We start from the raw sequence: 27,250 nt of genomic DNA on the forward strand, positions 1-27,250 counted from the left end.
ATTAGAAACTGGTGACACAAGACCACAAAGAATCCATTCTGGCCAGGATGCAGCAGTGGCAGCCACACCCCCTCGGGCCTCAGAGGCAGCCAAGGTCCTGATGGCAGTGTCCTGTATCCGTGCCCAGGGATGTGCCGGCTGCAGCGTCTGTGCCCAGGGACGGGAGTAGTTTTGACACCAGACCAACGCTGCAGTGTTGGGCATGACTCCTGGGATCCTGAGAGCTGCTTGCCCTCCTTTTAACCAAGCCCTTTTCTGCTTAGACCAGCCAGAGTGGGCCTACTGTTCCCGCAACTATCCGGACTTCTATTAGCCCAAGTTTCCCGATGGGGACGTGAAGGCTCAGAGAGACCTTCAGAAAGGCAGTGTCTCCTCTCCAGCTGAGGGACAGGCCAACCTCCTGCCCGGTTTACAGATGGGAAAGGGGACATACAAAGAAGGCAGCGACTTAGCATCTTTCAGGTAATCAGGAGCAAGGCTGGAGGACACGTCTTAGAGGCCCCCTGTCCCGGCCAACAGCTTGGCCCTCAGTCAAGCTCTGCTTTCAGACTCTGTTAAAAACCCTGCCATCCAGCTGTCCCCTGCCATTGTGCCCCCTTCGCAGGGGTGAAGAGCAGGGAGCGGGAGGGGCTGAGAGCCTGCCTTCCACTCATTCCTGGGGACTCCTCCAGGAGGGGCCAGGGCCTTCTACGTGCCTCTTTCCTGAGCACCTTTAGTTGCTGCAGTCCTAGGAAGGGGGGTGTCCTTACAGCCACATGTCCTCATCATTTACTGTCTCCACATTTAGGGTTCAAATTCGCAACCTAACCCACCAGACATGCAAAGACGGGTCATAGTTTCAGAGCTCTTGTTAGCAGCTTTGTGCATCCTGCCGGGGCCTGGATTCCTCTAAGGACTTCAGAACAGGCGAGGCCTCATGGATTATGTCACTAGAACATCAACAATTTGCTTTGTTTAATGACTAGGTCCGAAACTATTGAAAAGGGTAGAACTCAGGAAAACCTGGAAGAATCTCTAATGCAATAACAACGATCTCATCATCAATAATAAAGGCAATCCCGATACACCAAGGCTGCGGGTTCGCTCTCCAGTCCGGGCAAGCAATAAACGCATACATAAGGGAAACAACGAATCGATGCTGCTTTCTCCCCCTCTCCCTTCCTCTCTCAAATCAATAAATAAAAAATTTTTTAAAAATAATAAAAGGGACTGTTTATTCAGCACTTCAACCATCTGCCTGGCACTATACTGAGCACTTTATGTTCCATCATTTAACTCTTAGAGGAACCCTCTGAGGCCGGCATCATCCCAGTTTCACCTAGTACGACACAGAGGCTCAGAGAGGCTAAGTAACTTACTGGACATCACACAGCCAGTCTGTGTTCTCAAGAACTGGTTCCAGGCTTGTACATATACACAGTCTCCTAGATGCTTTGGACACTGAAGTTCACTCTGCCCCACTGACCTCCTCCCATCCCCTTTACAAAAGAGGAAATTGAGAGGCCAGGATAAGATGAGTCCCAGAGCTGTAAGGGGAACCCAAGCTTGCTACAGTTTACATGCTGCACCTCAAGCAGGAATGTGCACCCCGCCTCACCAGCTCCCTCCGCCAGCACTGGCGATTCCATTAATTCATAGCAGTTTCCCTGGCCCCCCCATTGTCCTGAGCTCCCACCCCACTGCCCCGCTGGACCTCCCAGATGACCTGGTCCAGTACACTCCCTCTGCACCAAAAGGCTGGACTCTGTGAGGGGCAGGGCCTGAACTCGGGGGCCCCAGGAGCCCCCCTCCTCCTGGGCTGTCTTACCCAAGTAAATTTTTTCAGTTCATCAGATTTCCACTGTCCCTAAAGTAGGCTTTATCCAGGGACTTTGGCGCTCCCTCCTTTGGGGTCGCAGGTGGGAGCAACACCCCTGGGCCAGTCCAGAGTGAGCCTGAGGAAGACAGGGGTCCCCCAGCTCCCCTTCCCGCTCAGACAGTGAGCAGGAATCGAGGGGAGCAAGGACCCTGTCACATGTGGGGGAGGCAGAACATCTCTGCCTGGAGACGGTCGCTCCCACACGAGTTCCCCAAGGAAACCCTGGGGCTCTGAAGGCCGGAGGCGAGGACCCAAGGACCCCGACACCCGGTTCTTCCTGACTCCCCCCACCCCCATCCCCAGGGCCTTTCCCCAGCGGCTCCCAGGCGGCCGCAGGGGCAGGTGCCGCCTCCTCTGAGTGGGGCTCCCCTGGTAATCGAAACAAAAGCAGAGGCGGAGGCCGACCTCCCCCGGGAGCCCGACGCCCGGAGCTGCGAGGGGATCGCAGGGGCCGCGGGGCCTCCCCCGCACCCGCAGGGAGCCTTCCTCCGGCGCCTCGGGAGGCGGGGAGCCCGGGGCAGGGCGGGTGTCCACCGAGGGTCCGCGCCCGGCTCGCCCGCCCACGGGCACTCCCACGGCGGCGGGAGGCGCGGGCCGAGCGCGGGGCAGCCTCCCGGGACCGACCAACCGCGCGGGCCGAGCGCCCACGCCCGCCACACCCACGGGGCACGCCCCCCGCGGCGCCCCGCCCCGCCCCCGCCCAGCCCCCCGCCCGGCCCCAGCCGCCCGCAGCCGCGCCAGGAGGGGCGCGGGCCGCCGACACCTGCCCCGCGCGTGGGCCGCGAGGCCCTACCCCCGCCTGCGCGCCGGGCCCGCTCGCGTCGCCCTCGGTGAGTTGGCGCCGCCCTTCCCCCCGTCCCCCCGTCCCCCCGTCCCTGCGGCCGCGGCCACCCCGCCCCCACCGCGCGCGACCCCGTCCCCGCGAGCCGGGCGCCCCGCCGGCCTCCGCCCAGCGGGGGCTGCGCCCGCTCCCCCGCCGCGCCGGGCGCGCCCTCCTCGCCTCCCCTGCCCGCCGGGCGCGGGGTCCCGGCCGCGCCCGCGCCTCCCCCCGGGCCTCTTTGTTCCGGCGGCTGGCGCAGGGCCCCTCCTGTCGCCGCCCGAGCGCCACCGCACCCGCGCCGCGCGCCCCCTCCGCCTCCCGCGGCTCGCCCTGAGCTGGGCGCGGCGGGCGCCTTTTAGGGGTGCGCGGCCGTCCAATTGGTGGATCTTAAGAGCGCTTGGGGGGGGCGCGGCGTGGGGGCGCTGAGAGCGCTCCTGCTCCTGCTCCTGCTCCGCGCCGCGCCGCCGGCCACTTGGCTGCTCGCCTCCCGTTCGCGTGCCCGGGGCGGGCGGCGCCGGGCGCCGGGATGAAGGTGCTGGGACACAGGCTCGAGCTGCTGACAGGTACCGGGGCCCCGCCGACCCCCGCCGCCCGAGTCGGAGCGGAGCGCGGCGCCCGGGTTCGCGCGGCTCGGCTGGAGCCGGAGGCGGGGCGCGGCCGCCGGCGGAGCCCCGGCCCGTGCGCCCCACACGCCGCGGGGAGCCCCGCGCCGCCCGCCTCTGCTCCCCGCGTCCCCCCGGCCGGGCGCGGCCTCCTCCCCAGTCTCCCGGGGCCGCGCTCCAGTCGGGTCCCCGAAAGGGGAGAGGGCGCTTGGAGCCCCCGCCCGCCGTCGCTGTCGCTCGGTCCCCTGAGAAGGGCGCTCCCCACCGGGGCCCCTTATCTCTGCTCCCGCGGCAGCCTGAGCTCCCCTCCCCCGAGAAGTTTCCTGCTGGGAGCAGAAGCCAGGTGGGACCCTGCTGCCTGGGGGGGGCAGCCTTGGAGCCCCTGGGGGCGCTGGAAGCCACGTGCAGGGCGCTGTGGTTGGAGGGCCCCGGGGATGCCCAGGAGAGGACTCCGGACGCAGCAAGGCCAAGGGGCCCGGGGTTTGCCGGGTGGGACGCACTGTCCCAGCACAGGTGGCCTCCGCGGCAGGGGGTGCGGAGAGACAGGACGGGGAGCAGGCTAGGACAGGGCAACAGGGCGGACCCGCAGGGCCCGGCCGCGGAGGTGCTCCCGCACCGCCTCCTGGAGGGACGGGGATTCCCGCAAACGTCCTCCGGCCCCTGGGAGGTTCGGTCCCTGACTTGCAGGACCAAGGGGGCTGGCGAAGGAGCCCTGTCAGGAGACAGCAGCGTGGGGGGTGCACTCAGGGAGCAGGTTGGGGGGGAGCAGAGCAGAGAGATTTGAGCACCTGGTAGTGTTTGAACTGGACCCTAAAAGACAGGATCTCTGTTCATGGAGAGGGAGGTGGCCTTTACAGGCTGAAGGGTGGAGGGGCCGCATGTGCAGAGGCCCTGGGAGTGATGTGGAGTGCCCTGGAGGCTGGAGGGCCTGGAGAGAGAGAGAGAGAGAGAGAGAGAGAGAGAGAGAGAGTGTGTGTGTGTGTGTGTTTGGGTTTGGGGGTCAGTCCCCTGAGGTTTCAGGCTGTGAATGCCCGTTAAAGCAACAATGGCTGGCTGCTCCTGGTCCAGGGCAGGCTCACGGAGAGAAGGTGGGGCCTGTCCCTGGAGCACTGGAAACTCTGGCCAGGTCCTCAGAGGTGCCTCAGCTGAGCCCAGTTAGCCAGGGGGCTGGCACCCCTCCAATCCCTTGCCAACTTTTCCTTGTAGAGCTCACTTGAGGCAGGCCTGCCCACCTGGCTTTGAAGGGAGCTGCTCTGGCGGCTGAACTTGTTAATCCCCCCCTGCCCTCCACCCCAGGGGAAGTTTTTCCAACCACATGGGCTTTTAGAGCCTTGCATGCAGCACAGAACTCCTGGGTCCTCCCTCCCCCTCTTCCAGCCGCAGGGGGCCTGGAGGACGAATGCTCTCAGGAGCATGTGCAGAGCTCCAGTGGAGGTCCAGACTTTGGCGTCCCCCTGTTCAGTGTGGGGACCCTCATCTTCTGGGTGCAGGGCTCAGCGCCCTTCCTCTCTCATCAGAGAGGTTTGCATGGTCCTGGCAGACTCTCTAAGCCCTTGGCCAGGCTGGAACAGGACCTGGTCACTGTCATTGATCACAGGCTGCCCTGGGAGGCAGTGCATCTCCTCTGTGGCTGACTTGTGGTCTCTGCAGCTTCCCCCCCTCTTCAGCTCCCTCCTTGTCCTCCCCTCTGTCCCACAAATCTGGGTTCAAGTCTCAGCCCCACTGCTGGCCACCTGTGTGATTTCAGATTGGTTTGCTTAATGGCTCTGACCTCAGTTTTCTCCTCTTAGAGGTGGAATCATTGACCCCTCCCTCTGAGAGTTGGCTCAGAGAGCCCAGGTGACACACCCGGTTGAGGCTTAGCCTCCAACTGCCCTGGCTGGCTGGCCGGCCACTAGGAAGTTTGGATCTTTCCCCACCCTCTTCTGTCCCTGCTCACATGCAGCTGTGAGGTTTTCACCCCAGGGGCAGGTCGCAGTCGGCGCTGGCAGGTTTATTGCGGTGGCATACAGCAGGCGCTCAGTAACTGTTCATTGAGCCCAGGCTCCCGTAGCCCACCCAGCGCCTGTGTCTCCAGGATAATTTCGTAGAGGCCTCCAGTTCCCTGCCCCCCCCCCCCCCCCCCCCCCCCCGTCAGCAGTAGAAAATGGTCTCGCTGGGCCTTTTTGTTAAACTCCTGTTTCTCTAGCCATTTATAGTTTTCACAGTCTCCCGATGCTATCATCGCACCCATTTGGCCAATGAGGTCAGTCACTTCCTCCCCTCATACACCTGAGAAGCGGTGGAGCCGGTTTCCCACCTGCGTCCCCATTGCCCGGCTCTGGGCCATTCCCTATCTGCTCTGCATTTCCCGTCCCTTGTCTGTAAAATGGGATCTTTCTCCCACCCGGTCGTGCTCTTCAGCAACAGAAGTGAGAGTTGTGTTGAGTCAGCATCGGACAGGCGGTCAGCAAATGGCAGTGGTAGGGCTGTTGTCCCCAAGCTGCCTCCTCAGTGCCCTGGGGCCTCCCCCTCCCCCTGTGCTCTAGTCACCTGATGCCCTTCCCTGGGAATGTTCCAGTTCCTTCTCTGGGTCCTCCACACAATCCAGGCCTCCCTGAGATGTGCCTCTGGGGGGCCCTGCTTAGGCCTTAGGTTCCCATCAAATGGGACAAGGTGGGCACATTTCCCAGACTCCTTCACGGTGTCTTGCAGGCTCGGGGAGGGCAGGGATTTGGGAATCAGAGGATGTGAATGTCACGGTCTCCTCCCTTCTCAGCTCCTGAGCGAATTGCTAAGGTGAGACTGAGGTCTCCTCATCAGCTGAACGGGGACCGTGGCCCTACATGGTCGGCATCGTGGGAAGGAGCCCAGCCCCTGTCTCACCCACACGCTCCTCGCTGCTGTCCTCAGAGGGCAGACCTTGCACATCGCTTCCCACGAGAAGGGAGAGATTAAAACGCCACACGTTGCACCCTGAGATAAATAGAAGATATTGGGGATATCGCAGTAAACAGAATAGAAAAAGTCCCTGTGCACATAAAGCTACATTCGAGTCGATGGGCTGCTGAAACAAGCAGATGAAAGGAATGTATAACATTTACATCATCTGCGCTGTGACGTAAAGCAGAATATGCAAACCTAGTTGAAGGGTGTACAGATCTTTTTGGAGCTCCGAGAAAGCGTGTGAGGTTAAGAACATAAATAGAAATTTTCAGGATTGTCCCCCAACCCCTAAAATAGTAAAGGAGGAGTCACTCAGAACGGGTTCTTCATCCCCAAGAAGAATCCTTCGTTTTGAAGTTTGGTGACTGTGCTCCTGTGTCCCAAGGAATGAAAATCTCGGTGCCAAGCAGAGGGAAGCCTCCTCCAGTGATTGTGGTCAGGCTCCCATGCACCAGTCGACCCCTGCGAGGATTCGGATTCCCCCACCCCTTCGCAGTTGTCACAGGAGCACAGGAAAATAAAGGGGGCAAAGGGGGACGGGATGCCAAAAACCGCTCTGTATTTTCCGCAGATCCAAATGTAAGCCACTGCCTGGGCTGTGCTCCGCACCGCTCCCCTCGGGGCACGCAGGAGCCGAAAGCGAAGCTCCTTCAGGACAGCGAAGCCCAGTGTGTGGGCCACTGAAGCTTTGAGCTGGGACTGGAGTATTTTAGAGGGCTACCAAATTTTTCAGGAGCCACTGGATAAAATCTCAGATGAAAATTTAATGTGGTGTATTTCATATTCTCTGGGTTATTCAAGGAATGATTCAATTAGAGCGCACGTTAGAGCCCTTGGTTAAATCAGAGTGCTTGATTAGATTAAAGTGCTTCCATTTATTTTTTTTTTAAATATATCTTTATTGATTTCAGAGAGAGGAAAGGAGTGGGAGAGAGAGACAGAAACATCAATGATGAGAGAGTCATTGACCGAGCCCACAACCTGGGCATGTGCCCTGACCGGGAATCGAACCCGGATCGCCTGGATCCCACGTCGATGCTCAACCGCTGAGCCACGCCCGGCCGGGCCATTTTTTTTTTTTTTAAATCCTCACCCAAGAGTTTTTTTCCCATTGCTTTTTGGAGAGAGTGGAAGGGGGAGAGAGAGAGAGAAATGGATGTGAGAGAGACACGTCGACTGGTTGCCTCCCGTATGCGCCCCGACCTGGGCCAGGGATCGAGCCTACAACTGAGTATGTGCCCTTGGCTGAAGTCAAACCTGGGACCCTTCAGTACGAGGGCCGACGCTCTAACCACTGAGCCAAACTAACCGGGGTTAAAGCACTTCAATGTTTTTAAAGCACTTCATCTAATCAAGTGCCCTAATCTAATCAAGCGCTGGTTTAATCAAGGGCTTTGATTTGATCTGTTGCTCTTAAGCACTCTGATATAATCAAGTGCTTTGAAAATGAAGCGCTTTGCCCCGCCCTTGTGCCTCAGTGGTTGAGCCTCAACCTATGATCCAGGAGATTTCGGTTCGATTCCCGGTTCGATTCCTGGTCAGGGCACATGCCAGGGTTGCTGGCTTGATCCCCAGTAAGGGGTGTGCAGGAAGCAGCTGATCAATGATTCATCATTGATGTTTTTCTCTCTCCCTCCCTCTCTCCCCCTTCCTCTCTCTGAAATCAATAAAGAAATAATAAATAGAGATGTATTTGAAAAAAAAAGAAAATGAAGCACTTTGAAAATAAAGCACTCTAATCAAATGCACAGAGTAGTTCCTCAAGTGTTTACTTAATGTTTAAAATTGGGGCCCTTAACCAGATGATTTGAAATCCAGTTATACCACAAATTATCTTATAACTTTGTTAGGTTGGCCTGTCTGAAGGTTAAGTTTCCTCATGTATAAAATGGAAAAAATAACAGTACTTACCTAATGATGATTATGAGGATTATATGGGTAACACATATAATGTATTTAGAAGAATTCCCAGTGTAAGTGTTGCTTATTATTATTTACTGTTTCAGCAAACACTAAAAGCACCACTGTAATTAAATGGGCTTTGTGGAATTTTTGAAAGTAAAAAGGTCATCAGAGGATTTGAGAACTAAGCTAAAAGCAGTGATAATTATAAAAGAAAAAATTCAAGTGACACAATCTCATCTATAGTTGTGGAATGGAACCGGGCTTCCAGAATCTTCTGTAACGTCACATGTCAGGGATGTTCATTAGTCTGTTTGCAAACAGAAAGGTGACGATTTTTGTGCATTTGTACTCAAACAGTACGTCTCCAAAGTGGTTCGGTGCTAGAGAGAGTAGCTCTAAAAATCGCAGATTGGGGCTCTGGAATGGTCCCTTGGGAGCCTCAATATTGGATGTCAGAAATTTTTAAAAATATACTTGATGTGTGATGAAAAAGCAAAATTTTCTTTCTGGAATGATGGTGTCACTTGAATGCCATGGAATTTGTCATCTCCCACAATTTCATCAGCTACATTTAAATAGTGCTGGTGCGTTGATCACATCTTACGTGTGAGGGGAAGCAGAGCGTAGCTTTCCCGCAGGAAGCTGAAAATCAGAGCCCGAGTCCTCGTTTTCAGGGCACCCATTTAAGTAAACTTGACTGCCACACCGGGGCGTGGCCGTGTAGGTGCGGGGGACACTGTGAGTGGGGCGGCTGGTCTGCTGGAGGCGGGGAGAGGCCTGCAGGTCCCTGAGTGTGCGGGGGCCACTGGTGAGGGGGTTGTGGGGTGACCGGCAAGCCGTTCCACTGTGCAAACGAGGGTAAATGGGTTCGGCTTTTAAAAGGGCAAGTAGGCAATAAGGTACCAAAAGCTTAAAAATATGTCTGGTCTGTGACTCAGAAGTTGGGATTTTTTAAGGAACAAATAAAGATGTGTGCACAGGTGTTTGTTCAAGGGGGTTTATCCTGTAGTTGTTAAGAGCAGAAAAATAAAAACTGGAAGCAGTAACCTAGGCGCCTAGCAGTGAGGAGGTTAAATGGATGTGAGAGCATTCACACTGGGGAACCCCAGCAGCTGCGAATTTTGCTGCCAAAGTTATTTATCCACCTGAACAGATGGCCCCTTATGTAATAATAATGTCATAATAATGGTGATGACAGCTCACACTTACATGGCATTTGCCATGTGCCAGGCACAGTCCTAAGTGCTTTCTATCCATTAACGCATTGTCATAACAACCTGTGAGGTACGTGCTCTTATTTCCTCCCTTTTACAGATAAGGAAAGTGAGGCACAGAGAGGTTAAGTAATTGGCCCAAAGTCACACAGGTGGTAAGTGGCTGGCTGGAATTTGAACCAGGATATCTGGCTCCAGGGTCCAAAAGATGTTTCAAAAACAGTGGGATTTTTGTTTTGTTTTGTTTTTAAATCTTCTTCAGTGTATAGATTAGCCCTGAAAAGGGAATGACAGGATATAAGCAACAATGTTAACAGTGGTTTTCTTTGGTTAATAGGATCCTATGTGATTGTCACTTCTTTTTGCTCTTCTGTTTTTCTGACTTTTCTCAGTGAATGTGTATTATGTGAAATTCACGTTTTATTTTTTACAACTAAAAAGTACCAAATGTGTAGGGGAAGGTGGTAAGCGCTGGGGTTCTGATGAAACCAATCGGTGGGGATTCTGAGGAAGAGCTAACTCCAGTGTTGTGAGGACGGTGTGTTCTTGGCAAACTCCAGGGAGGAGGTCATTCAAGGTGCACGTGGACGTGGGCTTTCCTCACCAAGGCCTGCACTTGGGGACCCCCGGGAATGGAGCTGTGGGTGTGGTGCCCTTGCCCCTGCCCGGGCTTGTGCTGGGAGAGTCAGAGCAGGCCCCAAGCCTTGCCCTCGCCCTCCCTCCCCAGGGCTTCTGCTACACGACGTGACCATGGCCGGGCTGCAGGAGCTGCGATTCCCGGAGGAGAAGCCGCTGCTCCGGGGCCAGGACGTCGCTGAGCTGGTGAGTCGTCCCGGGGCGGAGGGCACCCCCTCGTGGCCAAGAAGGAAAGCGCGTGCCTTCCCTCCGGTCTTTCCCAGCTGACCCTCCGTGGGGCCAGCCACGTGCCCAGAGTAATCAGGCCGCCTGGAGAAGCCTAGTCCCCGCCTCGGGAGTGTCCCCAGCCGGGCTGAGTGCTCATGCGACTGACACACAAACACCCTCGCTGCGGCTCTGGCTGCCTTGGAGGCTGGGAGGCTCTTTTTAAAAAATATATGTTATTGATTTTGAGAGAGAGAGCGCAACATCTATGTGAAATTGAAACATCCACCGGCTGCCTGGGAGGCTCTTCAGAAGTGTTATTCCCATCCCAAGTATGAGAAAACTGAGGCACAGAAAGGTTAATTCACTTGGCCAAGGTCACACAGCAATCAGGGAATGAGGCTGAACTCAACCCCTGGTTCTGGGAGGCCCTCGAGCCCCAGGAGGGTACCCGCTGGGCAGTGCCGGGCCTTTCCTGGTCTGCAACTTCTCTGTCTTTTCCTGGCAAGCTCTGAGTTTTGAGGGCAAATATCACCAACAGTGTGCCCTGGGGCTCTAGGGTTAGATTCCAGAGTTATTTCTACCCCACACTTCCTTGTTGTGGTGCCGCTTGGCACCCTTCCCCTCCCTGCAAGGAAAAGCTGCGGGTCCACGCTCAGAAATCCCACCAGCCTGTGGCCTGCGACTAAGCCCCTCTGAGCCTCACTCTGCTCTCCTGTCCATGGAAATCTTCACATTTTACATGAACAGGGAAAATCTATGTGAGTAGCTGCTCATAGGCTAATCTGTTAGGCACTTACTAGCCCAGTGCCCTGGGTCACTTTTGTTAACATTAAGATAAATGGAGCCCAGCTGGGCGTGGCTCAGCGGTTGAGCATCGACCTAGGATCCAGGAGACCGCGGTTCGATTCCCGGTCAGGGCACATGCCCGGGTTGCGGGTTCGATCCCCAGTCAGGGGCATGCAGGAGGCAGCCAATCAATGACTCTCATCATTAATGTTTCTATCTCTCACCCCCTCCCTTCCTCTCTCTGAAATCAATACAGATATATTAAAAAGAAAAAGATAAGTGGAGCCCAGCTAACGTGGCTCAGTGGTTGAGTGTCAACCTATGAACCAGGAGTTAGTTCACCGGTTCGATTCCCGGTCAGGGCACATGCTCATGTTTGGGGCTTGATCCTCAGTAGGGGGCGTGCAGGAGACAACTGATCCATGTATCTCTCCCACATGATGTTTCTCTCCCTCTAAGAAAAAAAAAAAAAAGTTTCGGGAATAGCAAGTGAATCTGCTCAAGGCCAAGCCCATGTGGCCCTTGGCCAGCCAGGGCCTAACACTCTCCCCCTGTGTTTGCTCCCTCAGGAGAACTCCGACACCTTCCTCTTGACTGTGGACACAGACTGGAAGGTAGGTCTCAGCTCTCAGCCTCCTGAGATGAGGGACCTACAGCTGGCCGGCCCCTCACCCACCAGCCTGGTCCCAGAGGAGGGTCACACCCTTCCACGTGCCTGGAATGACAGGGGCTCGGCACCTGAGCACCTGGAAGCCTCCGGGACCACCCTCACTGCTTACAGTGGCTCTGCCTGCCCCCTGCCCCTCGGGGAGATGCCCCCTCCCCCCTGAACAGGAGGGGGGAAGGGAGGCCTGGGGGAGTGAGGGTGGAGACAGGAGGGAGGGATGCTGTCATCTGAATCAGCATTTTCCTCCAATGAAAGCCAGGCTGATGCTCCAAAATAGCTCCTGTTTCCATGGCAGCTGTTGCCGGGACAACCATGTCCTCTTTAGTTGGCTGCCAGATTCCCTGTGAAAACTGAAATCTTTCTTTGTTTTTATTCTTCCTCACCATGATTTCACTCGATGGGCCGGCCAGCTGTTTCTCCCCTCTAAGTCCCGTAGTGGCCATTTATTTCTGGGTCTCAGAAAATGTCTGGTGGCGGACCCAGTGGGAGCCTTGCCAGTCCCAGGGCCCTGCTGGCCACCAACACACTGAACAAATGCAGACCCTTCTGGGACCTTCCTCCTGGCTCGATTGAGCTGGCCCCCCAAAGCTCTGGCCTGGGCCTGACTTCAATTTGGGTCAGTCTCCAAGCCCTAGGACATCCCCAGCCTCCTGGTCTGCAGGCAAGGGTGACGTGGGAGGTGGGGCGACATGCTGGCTCCTCCCCAGACAGCAGCTCTGCATTGAGGATCCTGGTCGGTGAGCCAGGCCCTGGGTCACAAGCCCCTTCAAGGACGCAAGAACGTGCTGGTGTGCTCCTGCTCCAGTCCCCCAGGAGTTCCAGCTCCAAATACAAAGGGCTCTTGGAGCTGGGAAGGACAGGAACAGGGCCTGGGAAGGAGGGAACAAACAGGAGCCCAGGGAGAGAGAGATGGAAGGCATGTGGGTATGAGATAGCAGAGGCCCAGCCAGAGATCAGGACAGGCACGCCAAGGTGTCCTCTTTGTCTTCCCTGCCCCGAAAGAGAGCCAGGATGTGTGGACAAACAGAACCTCCTCCCCAGGAGAGGGCTGGTGACATCAAACCCCAGAGCAGCCAGCCCCTGTCTCGTTTTCCTCACCTATGAAATAGCTGTTAAGGAGATAAAATGAGGTAACATGTGTAAAGCATTTTAGTAGATCCTGGCACGTGGGGATATAAATGCTCATTTGCTACTCTTAATAATGTGAACTCAGGCGCAGAGTGCTCAGGCGCTAATAAGCTTCAGTTTCCTGATCCTTTCTCACGGGTTTGTGAGCATTGTGTGCTATCCTTGCAGGTGGCACTGTTGTTTTCCCACTTACAGATGTGGAGGCTCAGGGAGGTTGACTGACTTGCCCAAGGTCACACAGCAAAGATGTGGGAGAGCTATGACTGGTGCCTGGGTTCAGGTAGCAGGACCAGAGCCTGCCTTGTTCAGCCACAACTGCACAGCCTCCAGGGAAGGGGCCAGCAGTTTGGAAAGGCACATGGATTGTCCCATTTCTTCCAGACATGGGCAGGGCCTGGGCAGGCATGGGGTCAGGTCTAGAGTGATTTATGCAACTTTTTCTCATTCTCATAGGAACTCTGTGCAGAAGGCACAATTGCTGTTTTACAGTTGAGGAGCCTGGGATGCAGGAAAGTTAAACCTTGCCCAAGGTCACCCAGCTAGTGGGTCCACTGGAGCTGGGACTTCAGCTCAGGGCTGTGGCTGTGAAGCAAGTGAGCTGAGCAGAAATGAGGCCTCGCTTGGAGTGGGCAGTGTCCGAGGTCAGCTGCTCACCTGAGTCCAAGGGTGGGAAGGCCACTCAGCGGTCATAGGTTGGAGTGCCCATAAAATTGGATGCGGACCATGTAGGAGCTGGAGTTGTGCGGGCAGAAAGGATGGCAGGCCATCTGTCCCCACTTGGAGAAGCTTATGGGAGGACCTTGAGGGCTGTGCCTTTGCAGCCTCTGCCTCAGTGGCTAGAGCCTCTTCCTGTGTCCAAGTGGCCGCAGGATGTGAGGGGACGGGGACGGGGGGGGGGGGGGGGGGGTGGCAACCCGTTCCACACCCTGGCCGCCCTGGGCAAGCACAGGGCTCAGCACTCTGCCCTAGGCCGCCAGAGTGAGAGGTCAGAGATGGGGCAGGGAAAGTTCTTGGTGCCCGCCCCAGGCACAGGACAGGGCCAGGAATAGCATACGTGGCAGGTGATGACCAGGTCACTAGGCACCCAGAGACGGGGAGGTGACTGCCTTCCCCCAGAGCAGCCGGCCAGTGTGCAGGGCTGTCGGTGCAGGCTGGGGCGAGTGGCACGGTCCTTCACCAAAGAGACAGAATGGGGGCACGGTGCCCAGCACCCCTCCCTTTCTCTCCTTCGATCCCTCTCCTGTGTCCTTGCGCTCCCTGCTCTGCCCCCTCCCTGGCCTATTTCCTCTCCTCCTCTGCTCTCCTTTGCGCCCCCTCCTCCGTTTTCTCTCCCTGCATGTCTCTAGCCAGCTCCCCACCCAAAGCCTTGTTGCTCGGGAGAACAGAGCATGGCACCTTAGGTGGCTCATGTGTCCTCTCCAGTGATCCGGGAGCCAGGCCGCAGGCTGGGTGGGTCTGGGGGGTGGGGGCCAAAGGAGTGTGGAGGGGCATGTTTCCCCTCCTTTTCTTGGTGGCCTGTAGTCCTTGCTGCAGGATGGGGGTGAGGAGGGCAGAGCTGGTGGGTGCCCCCCCAGACTCCTGGTCAGCCATCTGCCCAGGCCCCCCGGGCCCCAGAACCTGCCTTTCAGCAGTGTGGACAGGCACAGGGTGGGCAGAGTGGGGGCTGCCCTAGGGGAGACCTGGGGGACGGGGGAGGGGGGTGGAGAAGACAGCAGTGACTTCCCACGTCCCCTCAAAGTTGTGATTCAGGCCTTTCTGAAGTGGAGGCTGGGCTTGGGCCCCCCGCAGGCCCCCTCCCTGCTCCCCAGGCTATGGGTCAGGGGCAGTGCCGTCTAGGGCAGGCCTGTGTGGCCGCCCTGCCCTGCACTGGTGTGGGTGTCCGGGAGAGGCTCCTGTGGACCCGACCCGGGGCGCCGCTGTGCATGTGGCCGAGCGTCCCGTCTCCCCAGCACCCGGTGGGCAGCTAGCCGCCGCTGCGGCGGTGCCCTGGTTTGCTAGGCCTGGGGATGCGGGGCCTGGGGACCGTCACACTGATGCGCTGCTGGAGGGTGGGGGTGAAACAGGAGCAAGGGCTGGGCGAGCGAGCACCTCAGAAGCCAATTGGACTCAGGTTTGCGTCCCGACAGCCAATCTGGAAGCGGGGGCTCCAGGCCGGCGAGTGGCTGCGCGGGGCCCGCGGGGAGGGCCCGGCCCAGGGCGGGCGGGCTCCGCGTATAAAGGGCGCTGGCGGCGCCGCAGCCCAGAGCCGCCGCTGCCTCCGGACCCCGTGACTCAGGCCTTGTTTGCCCTCCCCTGCCAGGCGTGTCACCTCCCTCTGCAAGATGCCCGAGTGCTGGGATGGGGTGAGTGAGAGCTGTGGGCGCAGGAAGGCTGTCGGGGAGGAAGGGCACCCCCCGCCTCTCTCTGGTGTCAGATGTGCCTTCGGTCGCCTCACCTGGGGGAGACCCGAGGCGAGGCCAGCAGGACCCGGGCTCCTGGTGACCCCGGCCTGCGACAGATCGGGGGTGAGCTGCCAGGGGAGGGCTGGGACCTGCAGGAGCGCTCGGCCGTCAGTCGGTGGCCGTGGCACATCGCGCTGACCTGACCGGCGCCCTTCGCCCGGCACGTGCCCGGCTGGTGGCCGCCGGCCCCTTCCCACCTCGCGGGGCTGCGTCCCCTGCGCGTCCCCGGGCCTGGGCGCGCCGGCGGCCTGTGGGGTCCTGCTGGGTGGCTGCGCGGGGCCAGCCCCAGGCCTCTCCCTTTCTCAGCGGGGCTCTGCGGGGGTCTGGGGCGGGTGCTTGCCGGCCCGGGTCCCTGCAGGCGCGGGGACGCCGAGGGGACGCGGTGTCTATGTGCGGCCGTGGGGAGGCAACGCTGGCGCCGTGAGCCTCCGGATGGGGTCCCCAGGGGGCTCCAGGGCGCCGCCTCCCACCCCCGCAGCAGTCCCCGGGGGTCCCGGTGGTCCTCAGTGGGCGCGAGGCAGGGGCGCAGCTGCTTCCCCCCCCGGCCCCGGCGGGCCTCGCCTGGTCCTCAGGCCGGGTCGCCTGCACCCAGCGACGGCCTGACGCCCCCGGGGCACTGGAGCGGCGGGGGTGCGCCGGGCGGTGATGGGTGCGGGCGACGGAGAGAATCGCGGGAGCCCCCCTCCCCGCGCGCTGACACCCGGCTCGGAGGGCCGCGGCCTCCAAGGTCAAGGGCGAGGGGAGACGCGCCGGCCGAGGGGCACCGGCTGCCGCAGCGCCTCCGGCGGCGCCCACCTGGGGTGGGGGTGGGGGTGGGGGGCCGGGCGCGGGTGACATCACCCGGAGCCAATGGGAGAGCTCGGGCTTGGGGCTGGGGGCTCCCAGTGTCCCCAGCTGCCGCCCTTGGGGCGCCCCCTGGGCGCCGCTCCCCTCCCCCAGCCTCGCTTCAGCCCGAGCTGGGTCCGAGCCGCGCCCGCGCGAGGGTTCAGCCAAGGTCACCGGGCGCGCGAGGGCCCCGGCGAGGCCCCGACGGCCGGTCCTGCCCCGGGAGCTGAGCCCTCGCGGGGCTGGCACTGCGGCTGGGCCCTGCCGCCCGGGGGTAGGGATGGGGCGGGCCCTCCCGGGCTGGCGAGGGGGACAGACGCCCCCTTACTACACCCGCGGACTGTCTGGGTGCGGAAGGATTGCCGTCCTGCGCAACGACTTGCGCCGGGAAGGGCGAAAGGTGACCCCGAGTGGCCAGGGAAGCTGCCCTTCCTGCCGCAGGAAGCGCATTGCAGCTCCTGTTCGACGGTCACCCCTCCTGCCCCCGACCCCACCCCCTAGAGCCAAGGAGTGGGGAGTTGGGGCTACAGCGCGGCCCCCACAGGGCCCGTGGGCTGTGGAGAGGCCGCTGGCTCGGAAGTGTTTTGGGTGGCGATTGATCTCAGAAAAGGCAGCCTTCCTTCCAGCCGGGCATACCCCCAGGTCTGCACCTGGCAAGGCCTGCCCTGCCCTCTCCGGGCTTGACCTTGGACAGGTCATTTCTCCTTCCCAGCCTCAGCTTGCTCCTCTGTGGCTTGGGTCCCTGTGAGGAGTAAAAGAGAAGGCGTGTGAAATTGTCCAGTCGGTGGTCCCTGAGCAGAAAGTGTTGCTTGTTTTGGTGGCCCTGAGGGAGCACAGGCCTGGGACTGGGGGGGGGGGCGGCGCTGTGGTGGATCTGGGTGGGCCCAGAGGATGATGGGCTGGGAAAGTGGTGGCTGAGGCACAGGGAAATGGTGTACCTGGCCCAGAGTCACACAGTAAGGGGCAGAGCAGGTCTTGAACCCACAGCACCCAGCTCCTGCTTCCTGAAAGACAACCCAGAGCAGCAAAGCCAAGGATGTGAACACAGGAGCAGCCCAGAGTGGCCACCAGGGAAGGCTGGGGGGGGGAGGGTCCTTCCTAAAGGGAAGCCTTGGGGCTCACAGGGAGGGGCGCTCAAGGTGGAAGGAAAAGCAGGAGCTAGAGCCTGGAGGTGGGACAAGGGTAGATGTGAACGCTGGAGTCGGGGCCCAGCTGCCTTGGGGGTGGTTACAGAGAACTGAGGCCAACTTCCTTTGTGAGCAGCAGCCCCTGAAGGATTCTGAGTGGGGAAGGAAGAGATGAGAGTGGGACTCAGGCTGGGGTGGCAGAGCTGTCCTAGTGCGATGGGGAGACGGGCCTCACTGGACCCTAGAGGGCTGCGTCCAGCTGGGCCTGGGCCATGGCAGCTCGCCCCACTGGCTAGTTTGCAACAGGGACCAGAACTTTCCCATGCGCATCAGTTCACATTGTTCCTGTGCCCAGTGCCCCAGGGGAGGGGTGCTCCGCCTGTTACAAACTCTCTGTGGGCTACCGGGAGTGATGAGAATGGGACGTCCCACTCTGTGGGGCATGGAGGCCGCACCACAGGCCCAACGGTTCCAGGCTGCCCCCCGGCCTCTTTCCCCAGAAGAGCCAGGAGTGGGGGCTGCCCAGAGCATCCAGCGCCGTCTCTCCCCTCCAGGAACATGACATTGAGACCCCTTACGGCCTTCTACACGTGGTGATCCGGGGCTCCCCCAAGGGGAACCGCCCGGCCATCCTCACCTATCATGATGTGGGCCTCAATCGTAAGTGCACCCCAGCCTCATCCTGCCTTTCCCTGCCTTGAATCTGCCAGAGCAGTGAGGCCTCCCCTTCCTCCACCCTGTAGGTCCCAACCACGCTCAGCTCTGTGCCCTTAGCCACTTGGGCCTTGGTTTCCCCACTACACCATGAGGCTGATCCCCTCTGCCTTGCCCTCCTTCTTGGAGCCACGGGCCTCCCCACCCGTCTGCTCAGCCACAGGTGTGTCTTTGTAGACAAGCTGTGCTTCAACACCTTCTTCAACTTTGAGGACATGCAGGAGATCACCAAGCACTTCGTGGTGTGCCACGTGGATGCCCCCGGTCAGCAGGTGGGGGCGTCACAGTTTCCTCAGGGGTAGGTACCCCGGAGCCCGCTCCAACATCCCCCAGCTCTGTGCCCCAGGCCACACCTGGGCCTGACCTCCTGCTCCGCCTGTAGGTACCAGTTCCCCTCCATGGAGCAGCTGGCAGCCATGCTCCCCAGCGTGGTGCAGCACTTCGGGTGAGTCCCCGCCCAGCCTGTCCCTGTGCTGGGGGCCGAGGGGTGCCCACCACCACCACAGAGCCACCTGGCTCTAGCTGAAGTCTGAGGGCTGTAAGTGGGGCCTGCTCAGATCACATTTATGGGAAATGGCACCGCTGGCCCTAGAATGACCAGCCATGCTCTCCTCCAGGTTCAAGTACGTGATTGGCATTGGAGTGGGAGCCGGAGCCTATGTGCTGGCCAAGTTCGCAGTGAGTTCCTGGACCCCAGGGCTGGTCTTCCTGGAGCAACCCCTCTACCACAGGAACTTCCCTGTTTTTCTTCCTTCCCTTTCCCCTCTCCCCACTTAGTAAAGCCTTTATTTTTTGTTTCTAAGGAAATTATTATTTTTTAAAAAGGTTACTTTTTCCACACATTTCCTCAAAAGACTATAAACTATATTTTGCGTAACTATTATCTAAAGCCAAAATTTCCATTAGCAGCAAACTACACAACCAATTGCTCTAGCTGCAAAATGTGGATTTTCCTAATCACTCATCCACTAACTAGGGAATTACTTAAATGAGTCACGTTTTAACCAAAAATTATACTTTGTTCAGTTGGCGAGGTTTAGTGAAAGTCACACTTCAGAAAACCTCATGTCATGTAGGAGCCATGAGCCCTTTGTCCCTAAAAACAAAAGCTTAATTTTCAGAATTCAAATTATTTCTTTCTTCAAAAGAAACGACCAAGAATTTTCAACTCCAGTTTCAGTTTCAACACTTGTTAACTGTGGACCATTCCCTGCCACCCCAAACTTGACATCACTTGAGTATTCTATGTATATTGCTCCTTAAACAAGGGCCAATGGTTGAGCAAAAAATGTGGGTCCCTTTTGCCACATCTAACAGGCTTTGGTTATCACATAATTAATGTCACTAGGGTTTCCTTGTCTATAAAAGCAAAGAAACAAAATGTTTTGTTTTTAAACTTTTTTTTTTTAATTTCAGAGAGAGGAAGGGAGAGGGAGGAGCTAGGAACATCGATGGGCTGCCTCCTCCATGCTCCCTACTGGGGACCAAGCCTGCAGTGGGGGCAGGGAATTGAGCTGGTGACCTCCTGGTGCATGGGACCACCCTCAGCCAACTGAGCCATGCCAGCTGGGCAGAAACAAAATGTTTTCTTGAAGATGTTCAATCCTCAGTTTTACAACAGCAGCATCTCCAGAGATGTATTAAAAGGAGTGAAAAACAGTGATATAGGCATAGATTCAAAATTAATCCAAGGATTTTGGGAAGTCCCAGGTGGGCAGGATGAGCGGGGCTGCTGGAAGTGGAGCCCGCACAGGTCCCCAGCTGTTACAGTTGGGTCATCAGTTGCATCTTGAAGCTGTTACAGAGCATGTCCTCATTGGACGACATCCCACCCCCACTCAAACTACCTGTGAGATAGGCAGGGCGAGAATTTAACAGCCTGTTTAGTGCGTGGGAAGTTTGGGGCTCCCTGCACCCTGTCCTGCCCACCCCCAGCTCTGTCTTCTGTTCCTGGCAGCTGATCTTCCCTGACCTGGTGGAGGGGCTGGTGCTGATGAACATCGACCCCAATGGCAAAGGCTGGATTGACTGGGCTGCCACCAAGGTGAGTGTGGTCCACCTGGCTGGGGCCGGGGGCAGGGGCGGGGTGGGGCGGGGCGGGGACAGTGACGGGGTGGCTCTCACACTGACCCTCACCTTGGCCTGCAGCTCTCGGGCCTGACCAGCACCTTACCCGACACGGTGCTATCCCACCTCTTCAGCCAGGTAAGGGCGTGGGACCCCCCTCACAGGAGCAGGGCTGGCAGGGCTGGGGGTCTTGGGGGGCTTTGGCAGCTGCTGAAGGGCCTGGTTCTGCCCCCTCCCAGCTGGGCAGGAAGCTATGTGGCATCTGACCTGTTTCACTTTGTCCTCTGCTGTTGGCCATGATGCTGGGGCACCTGCAGGACAGATAGGGGGAGACCTCCTCTCACAGCCCTGTGGAGCCTCCCCTTCCCTCCTTGGGTCTCACCTTCCACCTTTGGGGGGTCCCCACCCCACCACCCACCACCCTGCCAGGAGTCAAAGGCTGCTCTGGCCGGGACGCCTGCACGGCCCCCTCTGAGCCCGCGTCCCATCCGTGCTCTCTGTCCGTCCCCTGGCCCAGGAGGAGCTGATGAACAACTCGGAGCTGGTGCAGAGCTACAGGCAGCAGATCGGGAATGTGGTGAACCAGGCCAACCTGCAGCTCTTCTGGAACATGTACAACAGGTGTGGGCCCGGGGCACCTGGCCGCGCCTCACTGCATCCACCCGAGGGGCAGGCGGACGGCGACACGCTGTCCCCGGGTTGTCGATGAGCAGATAGTTAAGCCTCTGAACGGAGCGGAGTCACTTCTTGCCCAGGGTCACACCCCATGAAGGGCAGAGGGAGCAGGGCTTCGGGCTCTGATCCCAGGGCTCGTCCTTTCTTTCTCTTTCCCGGGGCCTGGCCCTTGGGAGTCGTGGGGGATGTGGGGACAGCCCCGATCCCCACAACCCTGAGCCTGCTGTGTACATAGAGGAGGTTGGATGGAGCCGGTGGTTTTCAAGCTGTGCTCCCTGGAGCCTCTTTGGGGGGTTGCCCTGCAGGGAAGTGGCCAGGCCCCCTACTCGCCTGCCTTCACATTTGTATCCCACAAATACTGAGCAGCAGCGGTGTCCCCACACACAGGTGGCGCTCATCCAAGCAGCACTTGGGGGTGGGGGAGCCAAATTGGAGAGCCCACCTGGCGTGAGTTTGGGGGTCTGGGAAAATGTCACGCATGAGGGGAGCCCTGAAGGCCCCTATTTATGCAGGGCAGGTCCCTGTCTCCCTGTTTCAGTAGCCTGGGCCTCCAGGGATGTTGGGCCCTAATTGCCATTGTTGGGGGATGGCTGAAATACAGTGTCCAGCTTGGGAACACCCCACCCAGTCCCAGAATAACCACCTCTGCCTCTCCCTGTAGCCGCAGAGACCTGGACATTAACCGGCCTGGAACGGTGCCTAATGCCAAGACACTCCGGTGAGGGCTCCTCCCTCCCTGCCTCCCCCTGCTTGCCCCCAACCACCATGCCCAGGGTTCAACCCTTTTCCTCCATGTCCGCAGCTGCCCCGTGATGCTGGTAGTCGGGGACAATGCGCCTGCCGAGGATGGGGTGGTGAGTGAGGGACTGTCCTCTGGCTGGGGTAGGGACAGGCGTGAGGGGGTCATTGGCATCTGGTCAGCAGGCAGTCCTTGACCCAGCCCAGGGAAACCTCAGGGACAGGCCTGAATGGTGGGCTCCTCATCCCACTTCCCCACCACCTAGCCACGCATCACCGCCTGCCACAACCCCCTTTCCCCCACTTCAGGTGAGGGAGGCCTGGACTCCTATGGGAGCTGGGGCCAGGGCCAGGCCACCTCCTCGCCGCCCCCCCCCCCCCCAGCAGTGCAGCCCCACCTGTCTCTACCCACTTCAGGCCCAGAGACTACGATCTCTCTTTTCTCTACAGTTTGATCCATTTTTTATGAAATAAGTAATTCCTGAGCACAGTGGTGGTCCCCCTTGACCACCACTTGCACCCATTGCATTTGGAACTCTGGGAGCAGACAGCCTGGGGGTTCCCCAGCTCTGGGGATAGAACTTGCATTAGCAGTTGGGGCTGCCTCACTCTGCTGAAACTGGCTCCTTGTTCTCAGGTTGAGTGCAACTCCAAACTGGACCCAACCACCACGACCTTCCTGAAGGTGAGACCCTCCTCCCTAGCCCTGGGCCAGCTCCCCCAGCCATGAGCCCGGCCTCAGGACGGGGCCTGCCTGGCATCCCAGCTGGGTCAGTATGTCTGGTCAGCGGAGCCTGTCCAGGTGTGTGAGGGCCAGGCAAGACGTGGGGTGGTCCTGCTCTGCTCACTCCGTCTCTCCCCTGCAGATGGCAGATTCCGGGGGGCTCCCCCAGGTCACACAGGTGAGACTTCTAGCCCTCCCTCCCTTACCTAGCCTGGGGTGGGGGAAGCCTCCTTTCCGCCCAGTCCTAGACAGCCAGTCAAAGCATGTGCCTGTCCCTCCTTCCTGCAGCCCGGAAAGCTGACTGAAGCCTTCAAATACTTTCTGCAAGGCATGGGCTACAGTAAGTACACCTCCGTCCCTGCCCATCCCAGTGACCGGTGGCACACAGCAAGGTGGGGCTGGCACCTGTCAGGTGGTGCTGAGCAGGCTGTGGGTGGATGAGCTCTGTATTCAGGGGACCTGGATGCCGGGTCATTCTCACCACATGCTCCCCCTGCAGCTGGGGACACACCAAGGCCTGGCAGGGCATCTCCACCCAGGTTGTAAGTCAATCAGCCCAGGCTGTACCCAGCTCCCCTGGGCCCTGAAGAGGCTTTGGGGCACCATAGTATGGCTGGGTCTACTGGGGTGAGGAGCTCTTCTCCCCAGCCCTGGGGGATCAGGGCCCAGCCTGGGTCCTGCGGAGGAAGCCTGCCTGAAGGTGTCATACACCCCAACCTCCCCCTGCCAGGCCTACAGCACCTGAGAAGGGCTTTGGTCACAGGTGGTAGATGGTGCAGTAGAAGAGTGGGCTTGAGGACCAGGGAAGGCAGATGGGGCCATCTGGGTGTTAGGACAGCTTCCCCAGCAGGACCCAGCCAGGGCCCTAGGCCCCGGGGCTGGGAGAAGTGTTCCTCACCCCAATAGGCAGCTGAACCTGGGGGTGACATTCTGAAGATCCTGGGGCTATAAGAGCTGTGGGTAGCACTGGCCCCCTCCTGCCCTCTCCCCACCCCTTTCCTACCCCTTCAGTCTCCAAAGTTTTCCTTGTACTCAGATCCAGACTGTGCTAGTGAGCCCCCTAACACACACACACACACTGACACACACACACACTGACACACACCCCTGGCTCCTGCTGGAAGCCAACTTCCTCTCCCTGAATTTTTGTTCCCCTCAGACTTCAGCCTCTGGAGCTTGGGCCTTGGTGGGAGGACAGGGCTGTGTGGGAAGGCGGGGAGCCATATCCAGGAATAGCTCTCCCCCGGTCCCCGGGGCCTGCACCTCTCTGTGCAGAAATAGGGCAAGGAGGCCACGGCCGACAGTGAGACAGCACAAGCTCCGGGCTGGCCCTGAGCGCGGGAGCAGCCGGTCAGCACCCATGGGACCGGAGGATGAGCAGCGCCTGTCAGGGCCCGGAGGCAATGCCACCAGCAGAGCCCAAGAGCTGGGAGGGGTTTGGGGGGTCGTGCAGGGCTCCCCCACTCTGTACCTGGGGAGACCGAGGCCCAGCAGAAGGCGAGGGCGCTGGAACTGGATATGGGCCCCAAAGGCCTTGCTGACATGAGCCCCTCAGTGCTGGAGAAGGTGGGGGATGAGGTAAGTGCCCCCCCGCCCCGGCTGTCGGAGCTCCCAGGGCCAGACTGACATCAGTCCGTGCTGTGTGGTTCCTTCCGTGGCCGCTGCTTGGTGGGTGGGCAGGAGTGGGCTTCCTGAGGCCCTGGCCCTGCCTCCAACCCTCTGTGCCCGTCCTTTGGTCTCATCTTCCATCCATCTCAACACCCCTGCCTCGCCGGACCACGCTCTCACCCGTGTTCTGTCTCCCCCGCCCCTCCCGGCTCTGTCTTCTCTCAGTTGCCTACTTGAAGGACCGGAGGCTGAGTGGAGGCTCAGGTAGCCTGGTAGCCCCCCCTGCTGCATGGACCCCACCCTCCAGGCTCCCCCTGCGCTGTGCTGAGCCAGGCCGCATCTTGCTGTGGTTTGGGACCTTCTCGTGTCCCGCTTACCTCCAAGGCCCATAGAGTCCTGCTCGTCCACAGAGGCCTAGCGGCGTGGGCTTTGTCCCTTTTTCAGGCTCTAGATTGGCTGGCCTTTAGAGCAGCCTTACTTCTAGGTTGCCATGGGCTGTGTGGCTTCCCGAGCTCTGGCAGGTGGAACCAGACCCTCTCAGAGGTCGAGCCCAGGCCCCGCCCGGGGCAAGGGCGCCCTGCCATGCCCGAGCTGAACAGGTGGCCGGTGGAGCCCAGGAGGGCTGAGTCTTGCTTGTCAAACTCCCAATGAGGGCAGAAATGGGACTTAGGGCAGGCTGAGGCCACCACAGCTTGCTCTCCTTTACAGAAGTCACCCTGTTCTCCAGCCCCACCGCCCTCTCAAGGCAGCCCTCGTTGCCGTAATGTCCCATCCTTACACCAGCTCTGGGAGACCTGGTCAACTGCCACCCCATTCTGGCTGCATCTCTGGCCAGCTGTTGTGAGAGGGTCCTGCTGGCGTCCGAGGACCCTGGCCCTTTGGCTCGCTCACTGTCGCTGGCATTGCATGCCTCGGGCTTGACAGAGCAGACACCAGAGCCCTGGCTTGGGATGGGCCTCTGTGCCGTTGGAAGAACGGGCCTCGCTGGCCGCTTTGCTTGTGTGAGTCCTCCTGCCTGCTGGCGCCTGGCCCCGCCTGCTGGCCCTTACACCCGGTCCCACCTCTGTCCACAGTGCCCTCGGCCAGCATGACCCGTCTCGCCCGCTCTCGGACCGCGTCCCTCACCAGCGCCAGCTCGGTGGAGGGCAGCCGCCCGCAGGCCTGTACCCAGTCGGAGAGCAGCGAGGGGCTGGGCCAGGTCAACCACACCATGGAGGTGTCCTGTTAAAGGCCTTGGTTCCCTGAAGACGCCCATGTGCCCCTGCCCACATCGAAGTCCCACTGCCATCCTCGCGCCGGCTCTTTTTCTGTTTCGTTTATTTCTGTGAGGGCAAAGGGCAGGGAATGGGGTTACATCTCTTAGATGCTACAGCACAACAGTCTCCAGATGGTTCCCCATCTCACTAACCCTGTGGACTTGGCTAACTTGGACCCGTCTCTTCCAGCCCCCACCACCCGGGCAGGAAGGGGATCAGCTAAGGAAAGACAGCCCTTCTCTGGCCAGGATCCAGGATAATATCCTGCATTAAGGAAAGAGAACTGGATGACCCCCTCGGGCAGGCAGGTCTGACGGTGGGGTGGAGTTGTGAGGCGATGGGTGCTGGCACAGCAGGAGCACGGGGTCCAGCTCAGGCACTGGCGTGAGAACCAGGGGATGGCGGCAGGGAGCACTGGCAGGTGAGCAGCCCTGGAGCTCTGCAGCTCCCCACACCCCCAACCCCTCCACCAAGCACATCTGTTTCTGTCTTGTAGCACACGTGACAATCATCTGAACAGTAGCCACAAGGGGGGCCCCTACCAGGCCGCTGTTTTGCTGGTGCTGAAGGGCCAGGCAGGCAGGGGTCTAAGGGGGTTTCTCTGTCCAAGGAAAACAAAACAGTACCCTGAGGGCAGGAACCCCACAAACTATCTCTTCCAGTTCACACACTCTGCCACCTCCTGGCCCTGTCCCATTTCTGAGCTAAGGCCCTGAAGCAGAAAGTCTCCTGGTCTTCCATCTCCATAGGGACCTGACTTGGGTGCTGAGGTTAACTTTAGGCTGGGATAGCCAGTGAGGACTGGGTGCACCCCTGCCTTTGGGAGCCAGCATGTGGCCACAGGTGGCAGTGGCTCAAAGTCCCAATAGATCGCTTTTTTGCCCCCAGGTTCCATGAAGGACAGTATGGCCAAGGCCACCAGAAATATGGTATTTCTAGGGAGAGTTCTGGTAAACTTATGCCAGCATTTCACCTAGGCATCACTGAGTTTATTTAGAACCAGCCCAGGGTAGCAAGACTTCTGTAGGTCCCATCACCATCTCAGCCTGTTGGAGTGGCTTGGGCTGGGGCTTTGCTGGACCCTAGGGTGGGAGGTGAAGGTTCCTGAAGTGACCAAGCACCAGGCAGAAGAGAAAGGACCCCCCCCCCCCCCCCGCTGCCACCTAAAGCCCAGGTCTGTGCCATGTTTTTCCCATCCACCACCTTATCAGGTAGAATCTCATGGCCCAGAAACCAGAAGCCATTTGTCTTGGAGCCTGAATCAATTGCCACAAACCCCAAAATAAGTAAAAAAAGAGGGGAGAGAGCTATGAAAAATGGAGGGCTGGTGTGTGTGTGGGGGGAGGGGGTGCTCTGAGGCTGGGAGGACACCTGCATCCATGCATCCATGTTTCCTCTGCACATACACCCCTCTTCAATAATCTTAAGCCATTGCTAGACTGCTCTAGAGCCTGGTGGAGTGTTAGTCTGTCCCCAGTTCTGTTCACTCACGTGCTTCCTTTGAATATTGAACGTGACTGTTTGAAAGCTGGTAGAATTAATCCCTCTTACTGTAGATAGTGCTGCAAGTTGGATATTTTTTTTTTTTTGCTGTGTTCTTTCAGATGAGATATCTATAAATATCTATACATTATATATATATGTATATTGGGTCCTCCTGTGTGTGGTTTTCCATTGGAGGTTGTCTCTTCTTTGGTCAAAGTGAACTTTTAATGGAGTTTTATTTTCCTCTCTGTACAGAGTGAAGAGCGTAATTTTGTGTATTCTAGTGGCTGTCATGAGACTTGGAAGTGACAAAATGTAAAACAAATAAAAATCCTTGTCAACGTAGGAAGAGTTAACTGTACTGAAAAACCAATAAAGAAACTAAGAAAAATTTGAGTATGGTGATACGGTGATATGACGCCCACGGTGGGAAGCGGTGTTTAGGCAGATCCATGTTTCCACTTCTTGGCCCTCTCCTTACACTAACTCTACAGGACAGATAGTCATCTCAGTTTCACAGCCGAGGAAACAAACTCAGAGTAAGGGATTTGCCCTAATAAAGCCAAGCGGGGAGCTGGCATTGGAGGTGGCTGACTTCACAACATAAGCCTGTGACCTCTATAGTCGCTGCTTGGTTTTCTTACATTTAACACCGTGCCCCTCCCTCCCCATGTTGAACCACTTCTGACCCACTCGGCCGTTTACCCGATAGATACTGACTTCGTGCTGCGTGTCAGCTAATAAAGCAAGTACACAAAAATAAAACCCACCGTGTGCCCTGCAGACAATGAAACGGGGATATACTAGGACGGCAGAGGGAGTCGATTCTAGTTCTGTGCGCC

General features: G+C 58.6%; 1 protein-coding gene across 15 annotated transcripts; it reads left to right on the forward strand.

The window, feature by feature from the left end:
* The first annotated feature begins 2,588 nt into the window (after positions 1-2,588).
* Positions 2,589-27,163, forward strand: NDRG4 (NDRG family member 4). 15 transcript variants are annotated; one of them, XM_081120110.1, is made up of 17 exons: positions 2,599-2,688; positions 10,052-10,146; positions 11,523-11,567; positions 17,696-17,801; positions 18,033-18,153; positions 18,238-18,300; positions 18,473-18,533; positions 19,813-19,899; positions 20,004-20,060; positions 20,440-20,543; positions 21,259-21,315; positions 21,400-21,451; positions 21,973-22,020; positions 22,202-22,237; positions 22,348-22,399; positions 23,893-23,931; positions 24,741-26,803. In XM_081120110.1, the coding sequence occupies exons 2-17, from the start codon at positions 10,075-10,077 to the stop codon at positions 24,893-24,895; spliced, it is 1,155 nt and encodes a 384-aa protein (XP_080976236.1). In that variant the 5' UTR covers positions 2,599-2,688; positions 10,052-10,074; the 3' UTR covers positions 24,896-26,803. The 15 variants fall into 15 exon arrangements, 13 of the variants coding, with proteins under 13 accessions (XP_080976235.1, XP_080976236.1, XP_080976237.1 ...); XR_013997617.1 differs by lacking the exons at positions 2,599-2,688; positions 23,893-23,931 and adding an exon at positions 3,039-3,241 and having other exon boundaries at positions 24,741-26,097; positions 26,154-26,779; XM_081120107.1 differs by lacking the exon at positions 2,599-2,688 and adding an exon at positions 3,039-3,241.
* The last annotated feature ends 87 nt before the right edge of the window (positions 27,164-27,250 follow it).

Source organism: Miniopterus schreibersii, assembly GCF_964146895.1.
Source record: "Miniopterus schreibersii genome assembly, chromosome: 18".
Classification (NCBI taxonomy): Eukaryota; Metazoa; Chordata; class Mammalia; order Chiroptera; family Miniopteridae; genus Miniopterus; species Miniopterus schreibersii.